We start from the raw sequence: 24623 nt of genomic DNA, 5'->3' as shown, positions 1-24623 counted from the left end.
GCGCGCGCTGGGCTCTCCCGCTCCGCCTGCAGCTTCTCTCCCCGGTGGCCCGCGGCCACCCCTCCGGAGGGCTCGGGGCAAGGGAACTTGACGAGCCCGCCTTTGAGCTGAAGGCGGGAAAATGGCGGACTCCTCGGGGCGCGGCTCTGGGTGAGTTGAAATCCCGCGGGTCTGGAATTTGTGGTTGCCGGAGGGAAGCCCTTGGCCGACGGCTGGGGGCAACGGGCAGCAAAGTTGGGGAACGGGGACCCTCGGGGTGAGAGTCCGGACCTGACCCTTCTAGGAGCCACCAAAGATGCGCAGGTTCAGGGAAGCCCCGGGTGCGACCTCCGCGCATGCTGGGAAAGCGGGCGCGTAGGGAGACCGCGAGTTCGAGTCCCAGGTCTGCCGCTTCGATCGGGGTCATCCCGGCAAGTGACTTAAATTCTCCGAGCCTCGCGTCCTCGGTTGCGAAACGGGGCTGATGACACCACCGCTCAACGTGTAGGTCTCACGTGAGCCTTGAAAGCACTTAGAACAGCGGTTCTCAACCTGTGGGTCGCGACCCTTTGGGGGGTCGAACGACCCTTTCATAGGGGTCGCCCAAGACCATCGGAAAACACATGTATAATTACATATTGTTTTTGTGATTAATCACTATGCTTTAATCATGTTCAATTTGTAACAATGAAAATACATCCTGCATATCAGATATTTACATGACGATTCATAACAGTAGCAACATTACAGTTATGAAGTAGCAACGAAAATAATTTTATGGTTGGGGGTCACCACAACATGAGGAACTGCATTACAGGGTCGCGGCATTAGGAAGGTTGAGAACCACTGACTTAGAACATGCCTGACCGGTAAGGGTGGTCTGTCGCTGTTTAGAACAACCACTTTGGAGCGGACATGTGCTGGGCCAATACAAGATCTCTCTGACTCGTCCCACCCGCCTTCTTACATGCTCCCCATTTACTGATGAGATGGTGGGGGCTCAGGGAGGGACGGTCATTTGCCCAGAGTCCCACGGCAAGAACAAGAAAGGCGTGGAACACATTCCCGGTGCCAGGCGTGATTCCAGGGCTGTGTTTTGTCTTATTTGTTCATCCGGCTAATGCTTATTGTGCCAATGAGAATGAAAATTAAATGGGCCCCATAAATCACTTGTATTTCCTCCTCAGCCCTTTGCCCTAACTGTGAGATTGATATTAGCTTCTCTGAGCTGCCAATGAGAATGAAAATTAAATGGGCCCCATAAATCGCTTGTATTTCCTCCTTTGCCCTAACTGTGAGATTGCTATTAGCTTCTCTGAGGTACAGTACCGGGGTGGTACCTGAGGCTGGCACAGGTGTAATGACCCCAACCCCAGGTCCTTGCAGTTTCGGCCTGAGCTCATTTTGTTTGGCTCCAGAGCCCTGACTTAGATCCAAGGGAATCCTTGCTCTTTCCCTTTCCAACATTGAGACTAACTAGGGGTGACCTGTTGAAGCTCAGGCCCTTGTCTGGAAAACAGATAAAGCAGGCCAAAGGTAGGTACACATTTGTAGGGTTGGAGATGCCTCCCACCATGGCCTGGGTCTCACTTGGGGGTCCCCCAGCCCAGCTCCACAGGAGGTGGCTACAGCGAACTGAGCAGGTGACCTCTGCTGCTGCAACTAGTGGAGCCTGTGATGTCAGCAGGAGTCAGAGTGCCCGGGTCTCACCCTGGCCCCTCCACCTGCTCCTACTGCATGGCTCGTCCCCGGTTCCTGGCATCCCTGCTTCTTCCCATTCGCCCAGACTGGAAACCTGGGAGGCATTCCAGACTCCCCCGCACCCCACAGCTGATTTGTCAGCGATTCCTACCTCATTGTTCCCTCATCTATTATGTCAGGCTTCATTCTTTCTTTCAGGACATTAAATTAACCATTGTAAGGTGAGCAATTCCATGGCATAAAGACATTCTCAATGTCGTGCATCCACCACCTCTGTTCTAGAACGTTTTCTTCAGTCCAGAAGGAAGCCCTATATCCATTAGCACTCCCCATTCCTCACCCAGTCAGGGCACATACCCAGGTTGTGGGTTCGACCCTGCAGGAGGCGGCCAGTTGATGTTTCTTCCTCATATTGATGTCTCTCTCCCTCTCCTCCCTTCCTTCTCTCTAAAACAGTGGTTCTCAACCTTCTGGCCCTTTAAATACAGTTCCTCATGTTGTGACCCAACCATAAAATTATTTTCGTTGCTACTTCATTACTGTAATGTTGCTACTGTTATGAATCATAATGTAAATATCAGATATGCAGGATGGTCTTAGGCGACCCCTGTGAAAGGGTCGTTCGACCGCCAAAGGGGTTGCGACCCACAGGTTGAGAACCGCTGCTCTAAAATCAATAAAAAACATATCCTTGGGTGAGAATTTAAAAAAAGTCTGACTGTCAAACTTTAGAGGGAAGGCAGGGGAGGGGGGGGTAAGATTAACCAAGCCGGGGAGAGTCAATGGGGGAAAAAGGAGACATATGTAATACTAAACAAAGAATTTTTAAAAAGTCTGCTGTTTAAGCCTCCTAGTCTTATATTTTGTGATGGAAGCTCGAGCAGATGAATATATAGGCACAGTGGGATGGGGGGGAGCATACCCGGTCCCTGCCCTTCTAGAACAGGGGTGGGCAAACTTTTTGACTCGAGGGCCACAATGGGTTCTTAAACTGGACCGGAGGGCCGGAACAAAAGCATGGATGGAGTGTTTGTGTGAACTAATATAAATTCAAAGTAAACATCATTACATAAAAGGGTATGGTCTTTTTTTTTTTTTTAGTTTTATTCATTTCAAATGGGCCGGATTGGTCCGCGGGCCGTAGTTTGCCCACGGCTATTCTAGAACCTCAGAGCCTGTCTTCTTCCCGGCTGCCAGCAGTCTTCATGAAACATGGCTCTGAGAGCGTCTGTTCCCCAGGGGCTACAGTGAAAGCCAGAGCGCCCCCTTTTTGTATGGCTGGCGAACTGCGAATGGTTTGTCCATTCGTAAATGGTTGTTAAAAAACATCAATAGAAGAAGAATGTTTTGGACATATGAAAGTTGTATAAACTTCAAATGTCATTGTATAAATAAAGTTTTATTGGGACATAGCCATACCCGTTTCTTTCTGCATCATCCATGGCTGCTTTGTGCTACAATGGCAAAGTTGAGTAGTTGTGACTAAGCACATGGCCCACAGAGCTGAAAATATTTACCATCTGACCCTTTACAGAGAAAGATTGCCAACCCCGGGCGATAGGACCAGGTGCAAGCCCTTACGTTGGGCATTCAGAGCTGCTGGCTGGCCCAGGGTGCTCTCCTCCTGATCCCATTCCCCTGCCAATGTTCTCTAGCTAAGCCATAGGGCTGGTCATTTCCCGCTTCCACATCATTCTCCATTGCCCTCATACCCTTGGTCTTGTTGATCCCTGTCTTAGGATGTCCTTCCCAGTGTACCTGAGCAAAAGGTGCATTATCACCTGCCCCCACCCCGTTACCTGTCTGGGGTACCTTCACACTTGCCCAACAGAAAGATGCTGCTCTTCCCTCTCACGGAGGGAGTTCCATCTGTCGTTCTCCGTGCACCCCCGGGGCAAACAGCAGGCACATAACCACCTGCTAAATTAATGAACTCATGACAGAGGTTGAGATCTTTGAGGTTCGGCAAAAATGTTCACTCTTCTTGCTCTGTGGGGCGACTCTGGGTCACCCAGGTGATGGGACTCCATGTTCTTCCTGTCGAGGTGGCCCAGCTTCGAAGAGAAACCTGAGCTTTCACGGGCTTCCCTCAGCTACTTGTCAACTACATTAACAAGACCTTGCCCCTCTCTTTTAGGTTGCCTTCTGCAGGGGACCCCAGTACTCCTAGTGGCCCCAAGCCGAAAGGAAAGCAAACACAAGGTGAGTCACGTTAGAATCTACCTAATGATCCCATGAAATAAAACGTGATTTTTTTTTTCTAGTAAGTGTTTTTGGGGAATAAAAAAACAAAACAGCAGAGCAAGGGAAATACGGTTTTATCTTCTGTTCACATCTTGGGAGATTTCTAGTCTGCTTACCCAGCCTCGCCTGCACCCAGGGTTGTGGCAGGACCGGGTAGGGCTCATTTGGGGCTATGCCCAGGACTTGTCACTTGGAAGTGTGGGTGAAGAGAGCTTGAGCTGAGTTCATTACCAAACATCAGAATTTCCTAAGTCTCTTCTCTGAAAGCATATCAGTCCTTTGGGGGTGCCCCATGTCCCATGTCCACCTGAGGGTTTGGGGTCATTGTGAACAGCCCCCTTGATTCTTGGCAGTGCCCATTGGACTCTTGAGGATCTCCCATGTTGGAGCTGAAGCCTCTGAAATGAAATATTCTCTTAAAGTGTGCTCTGGTAGTGCGCGTCTCAGAGAACTTAGAGCATCTTGTCTATAACATCTACTGTTTACATGCGGTCTGGTTCTTGAACACAAATTCTGTCCTTCACTATAACATTGCTGCTGTGGAAAATCCACCACCGTTTAAAACAAACAGATGCATACCAGTTTTCTGGAAACTTGAAACTGCTTTCAATTGTCCAAGGAACCCAGAGCCTCAGGTTTTTTCCTGGCTGTGCAACACCCAACACAGGAGGCCATGCCTGCTTAGAACCAGGGGTGTCCTTTGCCCGAGTCCCTCATGTCCGGTGGCAGACACTGGGGTTGGCTTGATTCTCTTCCTGGACCCCGCCTGACCCAGCCTTGACTCTAGGGACCTCCTTCCTGATGGCCTGAGCCCACTCGTGCTCTGAGCCCACAGGCACAGCTCTTCCCTGCCTGGAGCATGCTCAGGGTGACCACCACCTCCATGGCCCGCACCAGGCTCCCTGTTAACTGGTGCACCTCCTTTCCTCTTGGGGTGGCACTGCAACTGGAATTGCCAGTGGAAGATGCGAATTCTGGTGTGAAGTTCTGGTTTGAAATCAGTCTTGCTCCACCTAGCTGTTAAACTGTGTGATGTTGACTGTCACTCTCCCTGGGTCTCTTCAGTAGAAAGGGAGAGACTGAGCTCTACAGGCACCAAGAAAAAGTGCAGAATCATGCATTTGATCTTTGTTGAGCACCTACTCCCTGCAGGGAGGTGGACTATAGCAGCAAGCCAAACGGACACAGTCCCTGCCCTCAGGGAGCTGGTGGTCTGGGACACAGGCGGTGCACTGAGCGGAGAAGTAAGGAGACCCAGGGTTCAGAGGATGATAACAGATGCGGTGGGAAAAACAGCAGGAAGGGGGTAGCTTATGGGTCCAAAGGAAGTGCTGGGCTGAATAGAGTCGGGAAGGGGGGCCGGTGCAGGAGCAGCCCGTTGGCTGGGAACAGAGTGACTGAGGGGAGCGAGGAGGTGACTAAGTCAGAAGGACGCCCTGAGTCGTGCCAGGCTTGTAATGTGCCTAGAGATGCTCAGGCTCCACCAGCTGGTGGGCCTGCCAGATAGCCTGTTGTCAGCCACCAAGGGCCAGATAGCCTGTCAGCCACCAGGGGCCAGCCAGCCTGGAGGCCACAGGAGGGTCAGGAGGAGGAGGCATGTGAGCGAGCACTGTGCCCAGTGCTGCTGGTGGCTCAGTATGAGGGTGGCTCACGGAGAAGGGCTGATGGGCTTTGGAACACGGAGGTCTTGATGGTCTTGCTGAAATGCGTTTCTTCTGTGGGGTGGTGGGGTGAGAGCCAGGTGTGTGTGGGGGGATTCGAGGGAAGAGGGAGGAGAAGAGAAAGCCAGCATTGTAAAGGGAAGCAGAGAAATGGGGGTGAGCCAAGGGGGTGGGTGCAGGGAGATTAACAGTGTGACCTGTGGGGAGGAGCAGGAGTGGTGTGGGGGTGAGGAAGAGAGGGGTTTCCAGGGCAGGTTTTTTTTTTCTTAAACAATGTATGTATTTTTATTTATTTAATTTCAGAGAGGAAGGGAGAGAGAGAGAAACATCGATGATGAGAGAGAATCATTGATCGGCTGTCGCCTGCACGCTCACACTGGGGATCAAGCCTGCAACCTGAGTATGTGCCCTGGCCGGGAATCCACCGGTTTGTAGGTCGATGCTCAATCACTGAGCCACACCGGCCAGGCTCCAGGGCAGTTTCTTTACGGGTTGGGACTTGGCTCTGACAACAAGAGTGGGGGTTCTCTTTACCCAGGAGCAGAGGTCCATCCACATGGGGTCAGGATGCTGCCCTGAGGTTTGGAGGGCAGGTGGGTTTCCTCCATCCTTGTTCAATGCCCCGGGGGCAGGAATGGAAGGAGACCTGCGCTGGACTGTCACAGGGATGTGCTGTGTCTGAGAAAGGGCCTTGGTGTGAGTGTGTCCAGGGGGTTGGTCCTGAGCTAGGAGAGGTGTGGTGAGGGTATGTGAAAGGTGGTACCAGGAGTAGGTCAGAGGAAGTGGGGGAAGCGGTGTTTGGGGTCATGAACACACGGAGTGAGTGAGCTGGGGAGAGAGGAGGAGACAGCAAACAGATAGCCATCTGTGGTAGGTCTGTCTTCCTTTACCTGCCCCTTCCCTGAGTCCCCTTTCTGCTCCTGTGGATCTCTGGCTTTTCCCGGAGCCCTGGGACTTGTACACAGTAGGTGTCTTATACATGTTTTCGCACACAGTAGGTTCCCATAAATGTTCTTACATATAATAGGTGTCCCATACATACTTGAGGGTACTGAAGGGCAGGCTCTGAGAGGAGCAAGGGGGATCAGCTCCCCCATTCCTGCTGTTGAGCAGGGAGGGCCAATAGCACCTGGCTCTGGGGGAGGCGGTGTGGTCCTCGGTGCGGGCGGGTCTGCACACACGACTATTGTAGTTTTGTTATAAACCAACAGTGTGTTCCCCACAGGAGGAAAAATGGTCGAATCCCGATACCTGCAGTATGAGAAGAAACCCACTAAAAAGGTAACACACAACGTTTGAAACAGTTCGGAAGGGAGTTCTAACGAACTTAGGATTCTGACACAAGTTACCCGAGCCAGGCACCGCCTGGTTCCGAAGGCAGTGTTTTGGGGACTTTGCCTAGTTGTCCTTCCTGCAGAGACCTGAGTCTCTGTCGTGAGTGGCCAATCTCTTTGAGAATCCTTTTGCAAAGCCATGATCTCTGTTGAAACCTAAAATTGTTGTGCTTTTCAACCCCATCATTTCTTTTCTGGATTCTGTCCTGGAAGCAGTTCTGGCGAGTGCCCAGCGCACGGTCCCTGGCCTTAGCTGGTATTTAAAACAATACCTGCAGGGCTATAGGAATGACTGGGGAAAATGACGTACCTGAAACACTAGTAGTAGAGAGAGTTTCATGAACTACCTGTAGTCACACCATGAAAATTATGAAACCATTTAAATGACAGCATGAAACACTTAACAACATGAGAGCATACTTTGTATGATGTTTAATAAAAGCTAGCACCATGGCCCAACCAGTGTGGCTCAGTGGTTGAATGTCAACCTATGAACCAGGAGGTCATGGCTCGATTCCCAGTAAGGGCACATTTCCGGGTTGTGGGCTCGATCCCCAGTGGGGGGCATGCAGGAGGCAGCCAATCAATGATTCTCTTTCATGATTGATGTTTCTATCCCTCTCTTCTCTTCTCTGAAGTCAATAAAAATATATTTAAAATAAACGTGGCTCAGTGGTTGAATGTCAACCTATGAACCAGGAGGTCATGGCTCGATTCCCAGTAAGGGCACATTTCCGGGTTGTGGGCTCGATCCCCAGTGGGGGGCATGCAGGAGGCAGCCAATCAATGATTCTCTTTCATGATTGATGTTTCTATCCCTCTCTTCTCTTCTCTAAAGTCAATAAAAATATATTTAAAATAAACAAACAAAAAAAACAATCAGTATGTTACCCAATTATATATTTGTTTCAGTGTGTACCTACTGAAAATGTTTTGAGGTGAAGGTCATATTATCCCCAAATAATTGTTTCTGGTAAAAATTAGTTACATATTCATTTCCACTCTTAAAATCTGGATAGAGTGGGTGGTGGGTTCTTAAAAATGTGACCTACAATACAGCTTGAAGAAAAAGGATAGTTTTATATAAACTGTTTGATATGCTTCTTGGAGTGGTTTTTTTAAATGGACTTAAAAAAGGTTTATTGGGATGGCATTGGTTAATAGGATCATATGGGTTCCAAGTGTACAGTTCTATGATACAAGATCTGTATATTGCATTGTGTGCCCAGCACTCAAAGCCAAACCATCTTCCATCACCATATATGTATTTGGTCCCTTTTACCCCCTCCCCACCCCTTTCCTCTGGTGACGACTTGTCTGTGTCCGTGAATTTTATATCTCATATATGAGTGAAATCATATGGTTCTTAGCTTTTTATGACTGACTTATTTTGCTTAGCATAATATTCTCAGGGTCTATCCATGTTGTCGCGAATGGCAGTATTTCGTCTCTTATGGTTGAGTAGTACTTCATTGTGTATATTTACCACATCTTCTTTGGACTTTATTTTTAGAGCAGTTTTAAGTTAATAGCAAAATTGAGCAGAAGGTACCTCCCCACCCCATTCATGTGTAGCCTCCCCCACAATCAACATCCTGTACCAGCGTGGTGCATATTTACAATTGGTGAGCCTACGTGGACACATCGTCACCCAAAATCTGTAGTTTACAGTGTTGAAGTGATACTCAACAAAGGATCCACAGTCCACATGTCATAATTTTAATGTTGCCTTGCAAACGTGGTTACAGCGCCCCCGTGTGTCTACTTGCTGCATATAGGAGTCTATTTTATCTTACCTTATTTTATTTTATGTTATGTTATGTTATGTTATGTTATTTTTTGTTAATCCTCACCTGGGAATTTTTTAATTGGTGAGCCTACGTGGACACATCGTCACCCAAAATGTGTAGCTTACAGTGTTGAAGTGATACTCAACAAAGGATCACAGTCCACACGTCATAATTTTAATGCTGCCTTGCAAACGTGGTTACAGCGCCCCCGTGTGTCTACTTGCTGCATGTAGTAGTCTATTTTATTTACCTCATTTTTATTTTATGTTATGTTATTTTATTTTTTGTTAATCCTCATCTGGGGATTTTTCCCCATTGATTTTTGTAAGTTTTGAATAACTCTCTATCCCTCTCCCTTCCTCTCTGTAAAAAATCAATAAAATATATTTTTTAAAAAAACTGGCAAATACTAAAAAGTATACAGAAAATCAGTCATCTATAATCTGCCATGTCAGAGATAATCACTGGCAAAAATTGTGGTGGTTTCCTACGTTCTGTGTACGTGAGGGTACCCTTTTTGACAAAAGTAGCTTGACCTGCATGTATGCAATTAAATGTCAGAACTCCTTAAGCCTGTCCTTTGCCTCAAAGTATGAGCAGATGCAAACCTTGCAGACGTGAAGGGGCCCCTTCTCATGAAGGGAAAGTATCATGTCCCCTGAGTGTCGTGTGTTCCCAACAGGCTCCTGCAGCAGATGTTTTAAAGACCAGTGGGAAGATCCCTGAAGGCGGAAGGAAACCCAGCTCCCTCCAGAAGAGCAAAGGTGTGTGACAATGGGGGGAGGGCGTAAGTCATCCGTGGAGCTAGCAAGTGTTGAGTGTGGTGGTGAATTATGTTTTCAAGTTAAAAGTCCCTCTTTTCTTTCTTGGAAGCATCAGACGAAAGAGCTGGGCAAAGTGTAAGGACAGATTCGGGGCATGTGGGGAGCTGAAAGGGGGTGGCGGGGGAGTCGGGGGGTCTCTTCCTTCCTGTGTGACCCCAGAGAGGAGCCCAGTTGCCATTATGGCTCTTCCTTGTGGCACCAGTTCCTTAACCGAGTGACTGTTTTTGCCAGAGCTCCATGACCAGGACCAGAAAAGGTGCGAGGCCTCATCCTGCCTCTCACTGCCTTGGGTTGCGTCTTCCTTGTAATGGTCTCCCTATGTTTTTCATCTAAAAGCTGTCACCAAAGTGACATGAAAAGCTTTCAGTTTTTCTGATTATAGAAGTGGCATGTGTTCATTGTTTAAAAAAATGGAAAATGTAGACGAGGAGGGAAAGTTCCCTCACAATCTGCCAATCTGACCATCACTGTTGGTGGATTTGGTGTTCCGTTCTAGGCAGTGTGTTCACCTAGAAGTCTGGGAGGGCCCCTCCCACCGTAACAGTTTGTCCAGTGCCTCACGTGCCTACCTCTACAGCAAATTGGGCAGCTCTTTTGCATGAGAGCAATTCACAAAGGGCAGAACTCTTCCTTGGCTCTCACCTCCTTGTTCAAAATGGTGGCAGCTTTGAGTTCTCCTACAACTACAGATTTTCAACTTTATTGTTCAGATCAAGGGTCAGCAAACCTTTTCTGGGGCAAATGGTTAATATTTTAGTCTTTGCAGGACAGACACTCTCTGTCACAAAGACTTCACTGCCATTTGCAGCATGAAAGCAGCCACAGACCATACATACATGAATGAATATGTCTGTGTCCCAATAAAACTTTTTTAAAAAATATATTTTTATTGATTTCTGAGAGGAAGGGAGAGGGAGGGAGAGAGAGAAACATCAATAATGAGAAAAAAAAAATCATTGATTGGCTGCCTCCTGCACGCCTCCTACTGGGGATTGAGCCCACAACCTGGGCACATGCCCTTGACCGGCATCGAACCTGAGACCCTCCAGTCTGCAAGCCAACGCTCTATCCACTGGGCCAAACCAGCCAGGGCCCAATAAAACTTTTAACAAACACAGGAAGTGGACTGGGTTTGGCCCGCAAGCTGTAAGTGTGCTGATACTAGGTTAGATGTTTGTCAGAATTTGCACTGTTCCTTGACGCAGGCATGACTGAGAAGCAGGCATCATCTTCTAGTGTTTTCTTGTGCAGTTAGTTGAGCGCCCTGCATGAAGCTGAGAAACAGCATGGGCTGAGGGGCCCCAAACGGGGCCTGCCACATTTTAAAGTCAGGGTTCTCAGCTGGGGCAATTCTGACCCCAGGGGACACTGGACAATGTCCGGGGTTGTTGCAGAAGAAGGCGGTGTGATGGGTGGTTCTCCCAGGAGCTGTTCAACACCCGGGAGTACACAGGACAGCACACAGCAAAGAATTACCCAGCCCCAAATGTCAGCAGTGCCAAGGCTGAGAAACCAGAATTCAAGCGTAGCCATGGTGTAGAAGGACTGTTTTTTGAGTTCTATCATATGGATTTATAGGAAATTACATTTTCTAATGGAAATACTGTACATGCAGATGACAAAACATTTAACCTGTGAAAAACCATAGCAATAAAAAATCACCCTTTTTCACATCAGGTTCCAGCTTCTCAACCAGGAGGCAGCTGCTCTTAATACGTTTTTGTCTGTCTAGAATTTTTTAAAAATTTTAACACAAACGGTACCTTGCCCTACACATTATTGTGACTTTGCTTTTTTAATTTCCTCATATTTATTTTCTGAGCTGCACAGTTGCTCATGAAATTGTTTTCTCTTTTAGTTCCTGCCATGACAGTGTGTATCTGACATACCGCTGCTCCTTTTGCAGCACTCTGGGGGCCTTGCTGAATTAACACATGCAGTGCCCCACTGCCCGTTTCAGATGGTGTAAGGCATAACTGCACAGTTTTAAATAGAGGCTAAAGGATGAAGGGGACTCCTGGGAAGATGAACACTCCAGAAGCTGCTGGAGAAAGAAGGAGAAAGAGCTGAGGGCAGAAAAAATACATGGCATGTATTAGGCTCATACTGTGCACACAGCAGCTTTTATTAAACTAAGTAGAAAGACTTGCATCTTCGGGTTTTACAGAATGCCTCCCTCGTCTAGTTCTTTAAAATATATTCATGTTGATGGCTGGGAATTTCCCAAGGTTTTCTGCCTTCTCTACTACCTAGCAAGAAGCTTAGTTTTAGAAGCAAGTGGTATTGTCCAGAAGGTTGCCTGCTTCCTGGCCTGGGTGTAGAGCCTCTTAGGGACTGTGTTGACTTTGAGGGATTCTCATTGAACCCACAGAAAGCAGTGGGATCTTCGACAAAGGCGACCTGCAGTCCACGTTGCTGGAAGGACACGGCACCGCCCCCCCGCACCTGGATCTCTCAGCCATCAATGGTAAACTGTTCATTTCACCCCTTATGTTCCCAGCTGGGGGTGGCAGTGCATCTTAGCAAGCTGCCACAGGATGCTCCTCTCACCTCAAAAATGCTTTCCTTGATTTTAGACAAAAGTATGCTCAGAAAGACTCCACAATTAGAAAAAAAAGTGTCAAAGAAAACCGAGTCGACATCATTTTCTGCCTCGCAGGAAAAGGACCCAGTAAGTGTCTGAAATGAGAAGGAAGTACTAATGGGTCGGATAAATCTGGATTAGCTCCTGCCCTGGGCCAGGTGCTGTGGGAAACCTGGGGCTCCAAGAACATGCCTTTTAGGACAAAAGAGGTCAGCTGTGGCAGGGTCTCTGAGCCGTGTGTCCCCACTGGTCATCGCGATGTCTGGAGGGATTATGTACAGTGTCTGTCACTCCTGGCCTGGCTCTAATTTTGTGCTTGGCTTTTGACACCAGCGGGTATTGGTATGTAACTGTTTATAAGAGGATGTGCCCATAAGGTTAGGTGCCAGCCTGCAGAGGGACCTGTCCTTTCGGCACACACATATCCTTCAGGCGCCCACAGCTGTGCCCAGTGACGGGAAGACATGCTTCAGGCCTGCCCAGGGGGCCAGGGTGCAGGTGGGAGGCACAGTCTTGGCACCATGTGGTCAGCGCTGGGACACAGTCGTCCACGCCACAGTCGTCATGGAGCAAACCCTTGGAAACCAAGGGCTGCTCAGGGGCGTAGCTCCTCATTCAGTGTATGCATGTCCCGGGGCTGCCGTGACGAAGTCCCACAGACTGGGCAGCTTCAACAGCGGACACTTACTCTTTCTCAGTCTGGAGGCTGGAGTCCGAGATCAAGGCGTCAGCAGAGTTTGCTCCTTCCAGGGGCTGTGAGGGAAGGATGTGTCTTGGGTCTCTGCTTGGCCTGGAGGCTGTCTTCTCCCAGTCTCTTCACTTGGTGTCCCCCCGTGTGCGTGTTTGTCTCCAGTTCTCTGCCTTTTACGAGGACATCGGGAATATAGATCAGTGCCCACTGACTCAGTTCCCTCTGTAAGGCCCTGTCTCCAAATCAGGTCACATTCTGAGCGGTTAGTGGTTTGGATGTCAACCGAGGAATTATGGGGTTCAGCCTGTGACACCCAATGGTGCACGTGTTCGTGCATGTGCCCAGGCTGTGGGCTGAGAAACGAGTGGAAGGAAAAAAAAAAGACAAATAATGAATCCTTACAGTGCCCTGTGATAGTGTGTATGAGGGAAAGGGGAGTTGGTGAGGATGGCCTTGAGGTGGGGCAGGCGTTTCAGCTCAGTGCTCCAAAGCAGGAGAGCACAGCCTTCCTGGGTCCCCTGTGATCCCAATGGAGGGCTGGCCCTGGAATGCGCTGGCAGGTGGATGCATGTTCATGGCAAGGAGGGTGGCCAGGAGTGAGGGGAGAGCCCACCCACCTGCTGAACCTCCTGGAGGATCCCTAGATCCCGAAAGAACAGCCTGTGTCTTACCCTCACATGTGCCAAGTGTGAAACTTCCGGGGCGGTGACTGCCGGTCTCGTCTCATCGGCCCCTCTCGCTCCTGCTGCAGATCGAGATGCTCAGCCCCTACGCGGCTGTGTCTGAAAGCTTCAAGGAGCAGTACAAGGCACTCGCGAAGGCCCTGGACACCACGAGGCATGAGCTGCCTGTGAGATCAGTTCACCTGGACGGAGGCGCGCAGAAGTTCTTAGGTAGGACGGGCATCTGCTGGGCAAGGAACGGGAAGAACTACCAGCGGGTTTGGCACTTCCTGTGTGCTGGCACCTTTATTCCTTCATGGCATCCTCACAAGCCTCATGTTAGATAGATGGCATGTCCCCCTTCACATGGCACAGGATGTAGGGTGCTGGCAAGACTGGTTTGTCCAGAGTGGCACCCCAAGAAAGAGCCATGCTGGGATTGGAACCCAGGCCTGTGGTTTCCTTGTTGATGTCCTACCCCCACTGAAAGGCATTCTTGGGGAGCGGCCTGCAACCCCACAGCCTTGAGAGAGGGGCTCTACTAAGGTGCATTGTTGATGGGGCAGTGATAGGGCTGCAGACCCCCACCCTCTGCCTTCTACACAGAGCCAAGGGGTCCCTTTCCTGCAGAGGGGTCCCATCTAGTCCTTCACCTAAAGAAATGGGCAGGTGTGAAGTGCTGTGCTTGATCTTAAAATTCTCTTTAGAACAGCTGTCTTCCCAAAGCAGGTTTTCAGCTGCCCTGGAGTTTGGTTATTTCTAAGCAGAGCTCTCATGAGCCTCTAAATATGTTTTGCTGATGTAGTAAAACATCGCCAACCTAAAATCAGGCGGACTTTCCCTGCAGAACTTTGCACAAAGGCAGTTCAGGATCCCAAAGCGTGTTGCTGTATTGGCAGCTTCAGACAGAGACTTAAATTTTTTTTAAAAAAAGCTTTATTGATATATAACTCAGGTACCATACAATTTGTCCACTTAAAGTGTACGATTAATTGTTAATATATTCATAGGGATGTGCAACTGTGCAGAACTTTGCACAAAGGCAGTTCAGGATCCCAAAGGGTGTAGCTGTATTGGCAGCTTCAGACAGAGACTTAAAATTTTTTTTTTTAAAGCTTTATTGATATATAACTCAGGTACATACAATTTGCCCATTTAAAGTGTACAATTCCTTGTTTTTAATATATTCATAGGGATGTGCAACTATAACTATACTCTAATTTTAGGACATTTTTGTTTCCCCCAAAAGAAACTCAGTATCTATTAGCTGTCACTTCCCATCGCTGCTTATCTCCCAGCCCTAAGCAATGACTGATTAACTTCCAGACAAAGATGGTTTTTAATAAAGTCAAGCCTTTTCTAATGTGAAATAGTATATGTCTGCCATGGGATCTTGAAAAGTGAGCCTGTTGAATGACTTTCTGTATCTGGGTTTCCTGTTGTATGGCTATTGCAGTCAGTGGCACATCTGTGACTCTTGTACTCCGTTTCAGAAAAGCTCCTTAGATAATTGCTAGGAGTTGGGATTAGGGAGGGTATGAGTTGTTTGTGGCTGCTGTAACAAAGGCCCACAAACCGGGTAGCTTAAAACAAGAGAAACGTATTCCCCCTCAGTTCAAGGGGCCAGAAGTCCAGAATCAAGGTGTGGGCATGGTTGGTTCTTTCTGGAGGCGCTGAGGGAGAACCCATTCCAGGCTCCTCTCCCAGCTGCTTCCTTGGCTGCTGGCAGCGTCACTCCAGTCTCTGCCCCCATCTTCTTGTCATTGCCTTGCCCCTTGAGTGCCTCCGTTTCTGAATTTCACTCTTCTTAGAAGGGCCCCAGTTATTGGAATGGGCCCTACCCTATGACCTCGTTCTAACTCAGTTACATTTCCAGTAAGGTCATATTCAGACACTTGAGAATAGTACCTGAACATGTCTTTTTGGGAGGACACAATTTAGACCACATTGGGGGGAAAGACGTGTGTTTGTAAGAACCCTTATAAGGTTCCAAAATGTTAAAATGTTTGGTTGTGATGTGTGTACACGTGTAGCTTGTAGATGGGACATGTGCCAGGATTGGAGAGATGCTGGTTTCCCTAGAGCTGGTGGGACACAGCGCAGTTGTAGGCAATACTTTACTGGGGCGGGAGGTACTGTATCGAAGGGAACCATGGGATTCTTTTTAAGTTACTCACAGGACAGGTTTTCCCCACTTTTTGCATTCGTTTCTGTTGGGGGTGCTGGAGTGGCATTCTAGGTCTGTTCCAATGACCGCCTGGACAGTGGACACGCCTGACCCATGGTCTCAGGCAAAGGAGCACAGAGGTGGTACCAGTGCACAGATGTTGTCCTTCATGACCCTCTCAGCCTTTGAGCCTTCGTAACAGGAGAGCGTTCCAATGAAATGAGAACAATCTAGCCAGCCACCTCGCTCACGCGTGGGTTGCTTGGGGCACCGTGAAGCCCATGGCTGATGCCCTCTCCCCACCCTCCTCAGATGATTTGCAGCGGGAATTGACGACCACACACCATCTGTTGGGAGAACTTGGGGTCTGCAGTTCAGAAGAAAACGGGAAAGTGCTAGACCTGCTGGGTGAACTGAAGGAAATGACCCAAAAGAAGGATCTGGAGCTCCGAAGGTATTTCAGAAAATATTTTAAGAAAAAGCACCCTGGCCGGTGTGGCTCAGTTGGAGCACTGTCCTGTACACCAAAATGTTTCGGGTTGGTGCACACCAATCAATGTTCTCTCTCACAACAGTGTTTCTCTAAAATCAATAAGCATATCCTCAGTGAGGAGTAAAAAGGGGCGGGGGGTGGGGGGAGCGGAGACTGGCCAATGTGGCTTATTTGGTTGAGCATCGTCCCATGCACCTAAAGGTTGCTGTTCGATTCCTGGTCAGGGCACATGCCCAGGTTTGTAGGCTTAATCCCCAATAGGGGGTGTGCAGGAGGCAGCCAATTGATGTTTCTCTTCCCCTCCTTTCCTCTAAAATCAGTAAAAACATATCTTAAGAAAAAGATAGCATATACATAAATATATACATACATACATACATATACATACATACATATATATATAAATATATATTTAATTACATAATATTACTTTTAAAAAAAGAAGAAAAATAGCCTCCCATCAGACAGAGATGTGCCATTGGCGGCTGCCTTGTGCAGAGAGCGGGCAGCCCTGGCATGGCAGGGTCCAGCAAGGCAGGGAGAAGGGAGGGGGTAAAAGCCTTCAGCACACCAGAAACCTCAAGTGGGTTCCCCAACAGCCAAAATAGAAAGGGCAATGGCATCACCCCTCATTCACTCCTTGGGACCACACAGCACTGCGGGCGCCTTGGATCGGGCTGTTCATGTTTTAAATGTTTTCCAGGGTCAGGGCCTGGGGTGATCTTTTTGGAACTCCTTATTGGAGTATAAGTACGTAGAGAAAAGGCGCAGATTGTAGTGGTACAACTCGATGGGTTTCCCAGCGTGTGCCCACATGGAACCAGCCCTAGGCCAGTCCCCCGTAATCACCCCGATTTTCTTCTCTCACTCCAGGGGATTTCTAACCATGGGGTTTCTTCCAAGTGTTCCAGAAAGAATCTTGTTTTCTTCTCCTTGACAATGCTAAACATACTTCCTGAGATGACTAAAATATTTGAAAGGTGATGATGGAAATCAAATGCCACCCGCTGTGGAGTTAGCTTCTTCTGGCCCCAGGATGAAATCGGGACACACCAGAGTGTTCTGGATTGCAAAGGTTACAGGCTTGAGTGGTTAAACATGCTCATTTAACACCTGTGTCCCCACCACCATGTACTTTGAGGGCGGGCTGGGATACTGCCCCATTCACAGTTCTTTTTAAAAACACATATTTTTATTGATTTCAGAAAGGAAGCAAGAGGGAGAGATAGAAACCTCAATGATGAGAGAGAATCATTGGTCAGCTGCCTCCTGCACACCCCCTACTGGGGATCGAGCCTACAACCTGGGCATGTGCCCTGACTGGAATCGAACCATGACCTCTTGGTTCATAGGTTAATGCTCAACCACTGAGCCACACTTGTTTCTTGAACTAATGAATCTTTCCTTTCATGCCTTCCTGGCCCTGTTCTTGGGGGCTTCCCTGTTTGAGTTCTGTTCAGACAGCTTACTGACCCGTGCTTTCCCGTGAGTGCTCGGGAGGAATCCACCTGGACCCTCTGCCTCCGCGCTGCCACCTTGGCGAAGGCAGAGGCGCCTTGGCTCCTTCCGGCCCTTCGGGCGCGGGGTGAGGGTGGGGGTGGCAGAAAGCGTCATCCCTTCCGTTATTCCCGCAGGAGCTTCGCCCAGGTGCAGGAACTCTCTGCTGGAGTGAGTAAGGAGGCAGCCTTAATCAACCAGGAGGTCTGGGAAGAGGCCCAGGGCCCGGTGGCCCCCCGCCAGTGGTATTTCAATGAGGAGGACACTCGAGGGGGCACTTGGGGAGAGGCCAGCAGCCCGCTCCTCTCGGGTGCCGACAAGCGCTGCGCACGGTGAATCCACACGCAGGCCGTGACCCTAGCCCAAGTGGGGCCTCTGCAAACCCTCGGGAGGAAAGCTCTGTCCAGGGCGCCTCTGTGCCAGGGCACCGGTGTGGTGTTCCCGAAACTCACGCACTTTAGTCACTTAGCTCAGCACTACAGCTGGTTTTGTGTGATAATCTTGTTTTATATTGAGAAATAAAGTGTTTGGCAACTGAGTTTGGTTTCTATGTAAGGGGAAGCAGGAGAGACGCTGAGTATTTCACTCTCGAGGTGATTCCTTCCTCCAGTCACGGGGCTGTTCTGTTTAATGTCCGAAGCAAGTGAGGAGTTGGTCCTCAACTGGAAATTCTCATCCAGTCCAATGTCCCAGCAGCGGTCGCTGGAGCACCTGCGGGCTTTGCCGTTGCTCCAGCCTGTACTCCACACGGGACTGTGCCACAGAGAATTTTCCTCCCCAGCTCGTCGGCTCCCGTCTGCACCACGTGGGCTCCGGCAGGCCTGCTGGTTCCCGTGGACATGGCTGCTGCGGTGGGACACCGGGAGGGGTGGTGCTCTGGGGGTTCCGTGGACATGGCTGCTGCAGGACGACACAGATGGGTTAGTGCTCTGGGGGTTCCGTGGACATGGCTGCTGCAGGACGACACCGGGAAGGGTGGTGCTCTGGGGGTCCCGTGGACATGGCTGCTGCGGGACGACACGGGAGGGGTGGTGCTCTGAGGGTGCCCGTGGACATGGCTGCTGCGGGACGACACGGGAGGGGTGGTGCTCTGAGGGTGCCCGTGGACATGGCTGCTGCGGGACGACACGGGAGGGGTGGTGCTCTGAGGGTGCCCGTGGACATGGCTGCTGCGGGACGACACGGGAGGGGTGGTGCTCTGAGGGTGCCCGTGGACATGGCTGCTGCGGGACGACACGGGAGGGGTGGTGCTCTGAGGGTGCCCGTGGACATGGCTGCTGCGGGACGACACGGGAGGGGTGGTGCTCTGAGGGTGCCCGTGGACATGGCTGCTGCGGGACGACACGGGAGGGGTGGTGCTCTGAGGGTGCCCGTGGACATGGCTGCTGCGGGACGACACGGGAGGGGTGGTGCTCTGAGGGTGCCCGTGGACATGGCTGCTGCGGGACGACACGGGAGGGGTGGTGCTCTGAGGGTGCCCGTGGACATGGCTGCTGCGGGACGACACGGGAGGGGTGGTGCTCTGAGGGTGCCCGTGGACATGGCTGCTGCGGGACGACACGGGAGGGGTGGTGCTCTGAGGGTGCCCGTGGACATGGCTGCTGCGGGACGACACGGGAGGGGTGGTGCTCTGAGGGTGCCCGTGGACATGGCTGCTGCGGGACGACACGGGAGGGGTGGTGCTCTGAGGGTGCCCGTGGACATGGCTGCTGCGGGACGACACGGGAGGGGTGGTGCTCTGAGGGTGCCCGTGGACATGGCTGCTGCGGGACGACACGGGAGGGGTGGTGCTCTGAGGGTGCCCGTGGACATGGCTGCTGCGGGACGACACGGGAGGGGTGGTGCTCTGAGGGTGCCCGTGGACATGGCTGCTGCGGGACGACACGGGAGGGGTGGTGCTCTGAGGGTGCCCGTGGACATGGCTGCTGCGGGACGACACGGGAGGGGTGGTGCTCTGAGGGTGCCCGTGGACATGGCTGCTGCGGGACGACACGGGAGGGGTGGTGCTCTGAGGGTGCCCGTGGACATGGCTGCTGCGGGACGACACGGGAGGGGTGGTGCTCTGAGGGTGCCCGTGGACATGGCTGCTGCGGGACGACACGGGAGGGGTGGTGCTCTGAGGGTGCCCGTGGACATGGCTGCTGCGGGACGACACGGGAGGGGTGGTGCTCTGAGGGTGCCCGTGGACATGGCTGCTGCGGGACGACACGGGAGGGGTGGTGCTCTGAGGGTGCCCGTGGACATGGCTGCTGCGGGACGACACGGGAGGGGTGGTGCTCTGAGGGTGCCCGTGGACATGGCTGCTGCGGGACGACACGGGAGGGGTGGTGCTCTGAGGGTGCCCGTGGACATGGCTGCTGCGGGACGACACGGGAGGGGTGGTGCTCTGAGGGTGCCCGTGGACATGGCTGCTGCGGGACGACACGGGAGGGGTGGTGCTCTGAGGGTGCCCGTGGACATGGCTGCTGCGGGACGACACGGGAGGGGTGGTGCTCTGAGGGTGCCCGTGGACATGGCTGCTGCGGGACGACACGGGAGGGGTGGTGCTCTGAGGGTGCCCGTGGACATGGCTGCTGCGGGACGACACGGGAGGGGTGGTGCTCTGAGGGTGCCCGTGGACATGGCTGCTGCGGGACGACACGGGAGGGGTGGTGCTCTGAGGGTGCCCGTGGACATGGCTGCTGCGGGACGACACGGGAGGGGTGGTGCTCTGAGGGTGCCCGTGGACATGGCTGCTGCGGGACGACACGGGAGGGGTGGTGCTCTGAGGGTGCCCGTGGACATGGCTGCTGCGGGACGACACGGGAGGGGTGGTGCTCTGAGGGTGCCCGTGGACATGGCTGCTGCGGGACGACACGGGAGGGGTGGTGCTCTGAGGGTGCCCGTGGACATGGCTGCTGCGGGACGACACGGGAGGGGTGGTGTTCCGGGTGAGATGCGGTATCCATCCCCGCCCTGCATTCTGGGAAGAGAGATGTGTCTTGATCTAACACATGTTCAACAGGCACACTTTCACCTTCACACACCCCACCCCCACCCCGACCCCTTACAGTCCTGACCTGCTTCCTATCAGCAGGTTGGGAGCTATAATTGCAGGTCGGGAAGCAGTCCCCAGTCAGACGTAGTAACCATTCCCACAACCATGCAGGTCAAGGGGACACAGACTCTCCCATAGGTGGGTTAAACCTTCCAGTTTCCATCCACACACCGGCCCTTTCATTCCCATGTTTCCAAGTCCATGACGTCCTCATTAGGGATCCCCCATGGAGCTCCTGTATCTGAGTCCCAGAAACGTCATCCCCTGGCCCGTTCCCCCCATTTGTGTGCAAAAGCTTTGAGTCCATAGACAGGGACAGACACCCCAGGAACCCCGGTCCTTCCGTTAGTCTTAATGAGCCGGATTAGTACCACATTCTCATTATAATCTCTGCCTTCTAGCTTTTAGAATTTCCCTAAACCGAGGTAAAAACTGCAGCTTGTTTGGGGTCCTTCAGTGTTCGGGGACTTGCAGGGGGTCGCCTGCCCCACTCACACCCATAGTGCTGGATGCAGACCTTTGCTCCACCCTGCCCAGTGGGCACTGGCGTGCTGCGTGCTTCAGTTCCGCAGGGGCTCCAGAGTGCTGCGGAGTGAGCGATGGTGATGGTGGGTCAGATACACGCGGCTGTGCTGGGAACTAAAAACTATTTAAGGAACAATTTATATGAATCGTGGAAAGATTGCCAAGATTTTTAAAAATGAAAGTAGGTCAAAATATGTGGGGCACAGAGCAATTTGTGTTAAAAGTAAAAACCTAGAAAGATAATGTCTCTGGGGGGAGGGGTCAGGGGGCTGGGGACCCTGAGGTGTGTGGGACGCTTGTTATTGTTGCATTTCACCTTCCTTTAACATTTCGGTTAAAAGTTTTCTCATCTTCGGATATGACATCTTCATTAAGAAATCCATAGGATGGAACTCGAGCGAGCAGGCTTTCTAAACGATCGTGCTCATGTTTACATTACGGTGTCTCCGCCTTGGGCTGTTGATTTTTAGAGTCAGATCGCTCTGTGCGGGGGGCCTCCTGTGCATTGAGGGGTGTGGAGCTGCATCCCTGGCCTTCACCCACCAGATGCCAGCAGCACTCCCCCATCCCAAAACGTGTCCAGACCTTGCCCAGTGACCTGGGTGTTAGAATTGACCCCCGTGGGAGAACCTCTGATGCTTCAGGCCCAGTCTTCCCCCTGCCTCAGCCAACACCATCTTTCTCAGCTTCATTCATTGACCTCAACCCAACTTCTGAAGAAAAGACTGGAATGCAGCTCTGTGTGGCTGCTTTTCAACTATGCCTGGGCTGAAAATTAGCACAAATTCTGAAAAAGATATACATCAGGGTTGGCAAACCATAGACCTCAAGCCAAATCCAGCCTGTTTCCTCTGTGTGTGTAAATAAAGTTTTATCAGCACATAGCTGCACTCATTCATGTGCATGTGTCTGTGACTGCTTTCATGCTGCAAATGGCGGAGTTGCGTCTTTGGAGATCATCTGTTTTGCAAAGCCTAAAATCCTTACCGTCCGGCCCAGAAGAGGTTTGCTAGCCCTTGATCTGAACAAGAAAGTAGGGAATCTAACTTGTGAAAGGACATATTTAATATTTTCCTACAGGACTCAAAGCTGTCACCATCTTGAATAAGCGGGTGTGGGCTGAGAAGCAGTTCTGCTTTTTGTGAATTGCTCTCAAGCGAAAGAAGACTCGCCTACTCTTGCTGGAGAGGTGGGCACGTGAGGCACTGGGCGAGGTGCTGCACTGGAAGGCAGCCTTCAGGGCCTTCTAGAACAAGCACACTGGCTGGAACTGAGCACCAAAACGCCAGCAGCAATGGCTGGCGGGACAGACGAGGGAGCTTCCCCTTCCTGGTCTACATTTTCCTCTTTTTTTTTTTTTTTTGAGAATGTTTATGAGTTAATTTGAGCCCAACTGTCCACATGTGCCAGGGTGCAAGATCTCGAATACTTCCTACTTTCCATTTTTTTGTACTGAACGAATGTCACATCCAGAATCCGAAAAACTACGGTTTTCAGTCAGTTTGGTGACAGCTTCTAGAAGGAGGGCTTGGGGGAGGCCATCACAGGAGACAGGAGATGAGAAAACGCAACCAGGACGGCGCTCAGATCCTCCCTGAGAGTCGGTAGGGAAACTGTTAAAGCCAAGAACTGATGTCCAAAGGCAGTGCCATCACAGTGACACAGCTCTTTGGTGCCCGGGAGGAAGGAAGTGACCTGCTCTGTGTGGGGAAGTTGTAACCTCCCACTTCCCCACTATCCTCCCTCACACCCCACGCACCCCAAATCTGCCATCACACCAAAACTCCTTACCAGCAACTCGGATTCTCCCAGTAAGGAGGAGTTGTAACACATACCTGAAACGGTTTACCACCACATCATCACTTCCGGGACCGGCTATTTCACCTCCCCCTCTGTGGTTACACACCTTTGCAGTTCACTCCTAGGCACACACCCCAGAGAGTTGAAAACAGGCTGTCTTAGTCTGTCCAGGCGGCTATAACGGAATACCAGACTGGGGGGCCTGCAAGTAGTAGAAACGTATCTTTCGTGGTTCTGGAGGCTGGAAGTCCAAGATCAAGGCATCGGCAGATTTGGTGTCTGGTAAGAGCCCTCTCCCTGGTTAATAGATGGTCGTTTTCTCCCGGTGTTCTCACACGGCGGAAGAGGTGAGGAAGGGCTCTGTGGTCCCTTATTTCAGGGCGCTAATCCCAGTCATGGCGACTCCACCATCATAACCTAATCACCCAACGACCCCACCTCCCAATGCCATCACTTTGGGGTGTTAGGGTTTTAACATGAGTTTTGTGGGGGCACAGCCATCCAGTCTATAGCACAGGGACTCCAAAACATTTGTGAGTGATTGTAGCAGCACTATTTACAGTAGCCAAAAGGTGGAAACAGTCCAAATGTCCATCCACAGATGATGGACACACCAAACGTGCTGTCCCCACCCCCTGGAATGCTATTCGGCCGTAAAAAGGAACGAAGCACCGAGACGGGCTACGCTGTGCAGGAATCCTGGAAACATCATGCGGAGGGAGAGACCCTAACGGACAAGTACTGATTGTACGCTTCTGCTCATGAGGTCCCTAGAAGAGGCAAGTTCAGGGAGACAGAAAGTAGAATAGAGGTTGCCAGGGGCTGGCAGAGGGACAGTGGGAAGTTACTGCTCAGTGAACACAGTTTCTGTTTGGGGTGGAGAAAATTTGGAACTAGATTGTGGTGATGGTTGCAAAAGATTCTCAGTGTATTAAATGTCACTGAACCATGCAGTTAAAGGGTCAAATGTCAAATGTCACGTTTATTTCCCCACTATGAATAAATATAAAGAGGAGTGAGCGGGTGGTGGGGGACCCAGAGCAGGCCCAGCAGGTGGGCTGTTCAAGGGGACCTGTTGGGAGGGCCGAGAAGCAGGGGGAGGGGGAAGGTGTGGCCACCAGCCCATCCTCTCACTGTTGCACCACCACCACACCCGGATCTCCTGCCACTGCTCTGGAAAACACCGACAGGACTTGCAAGTCACCAGAGCCTTTGTTGTCCGCTGGCTGGGACCTCCAGCAGAAGCTGGAAAGGGAGTGGCTTCTCTCTCCCTTCTGCCTCCCCCTTACCTGCCTGTGCCTCCTAGGATCCCGCTGGATGGGGAAGGGATCAGAGCTGCCAGGTCCCTGCACTGGGAGGAGGCCCGAGGGGAACGGACAAGACACAGGGACAGAGGAGAGGAGCCTGGCCCTTGGCCCCTGGGCTGCACTGTGCTGCCAGGTGCCCATCCCGCCTGCTCTCCTACAAGAAGCACAGCTTGCTCGCTGTCCGAGGAAACTTCACAAGTTTCGCCAGTGGACACCTGGGGCTGAAATCGGGGGTTCAGTTACAGTCCACACCCTGAGCTGTGCAGCCTGCACGCCCCTCTCCCCACCCTGTTTGCAGGAAGCCAGAAGTCGGCCTTCCGTCCCACT

The 24623-nt window shown here is 51.3% G+C and overlaps 1 protein-coding gene across 1 annotated transcript; it reads left to right on the top strand.

The window, feature by feature from the left end:
- The first annotated feature begins 6 nt into the window (after positions 1–6).
- Positions 7–18165, top strand: HAUS8 (HAUS augmin-like complex, subunit 8). The gene is made up of 9 exons (XM_014538436.1): positions 7–150; positions 3818–3882; positions 6811–6866; positions 9392–9473; positions 11905–12000; positions 12110–12214; positions 13519–13701; positions 15950–16091; positions 17765–18165. The coding sequence occupies exons 1-9, from the start codon at positions 122–124 to the stop codon at positions 17961–17963; spliced, it is 957 nt and encodes a 318-aa protein (XP_014393922.1). The 5' UTR covers positions 7–121; the 3' UTR covers positions 17964–18165.
- The last annotated feature ends 6458 nt before the right edge of the window (positions 18166–24623 follow it).

Source organism: Myotis brandtii, unplaced genomic scaffold (genome assembly GCF_000412655.1).
Source record: "Myotis brandtii unplaced genomic scaffold, ASM41265v1 scaffold1040, whole genome shotgun sequence".
In the NCBI taxonomy this organism is placed as follows: domain Eukaryota; kingdom Metazoa; phylum Chordata; class Mammalia; order Chiroptera; family Vespertilionidae; genus Myotis; species Myotis brandtii.
The sequence above is the reverse complement of the archived record's forward strand: the minus strand, read 5'-3'. Positions and strand labels throughout refer to the sequence as shown.

Bases quoted from the DNA above. Each gene is read 5' to 3' on its own strand.
- HAUS8 (XM_014538436.1), top strand. From the start codon at position 122: ATGGCGGACTCCTCGGGGCGCGGCTCTGG. The intron at 3,883-6,810 runs GTGAGTCACGTT...TGTTCCCCACAG, and splicing joins GAAAGGAAAGCAAACACAAG to GAGGAAAAATGGTCGAATCC. The intron at 12,001-12,109 runs GTAAACTGTTCA...CCTTGATTTTAG, and splicing joins GGATCTCTCAGCCATCAATG to ACAAAAGTATGCTCAGAAAG.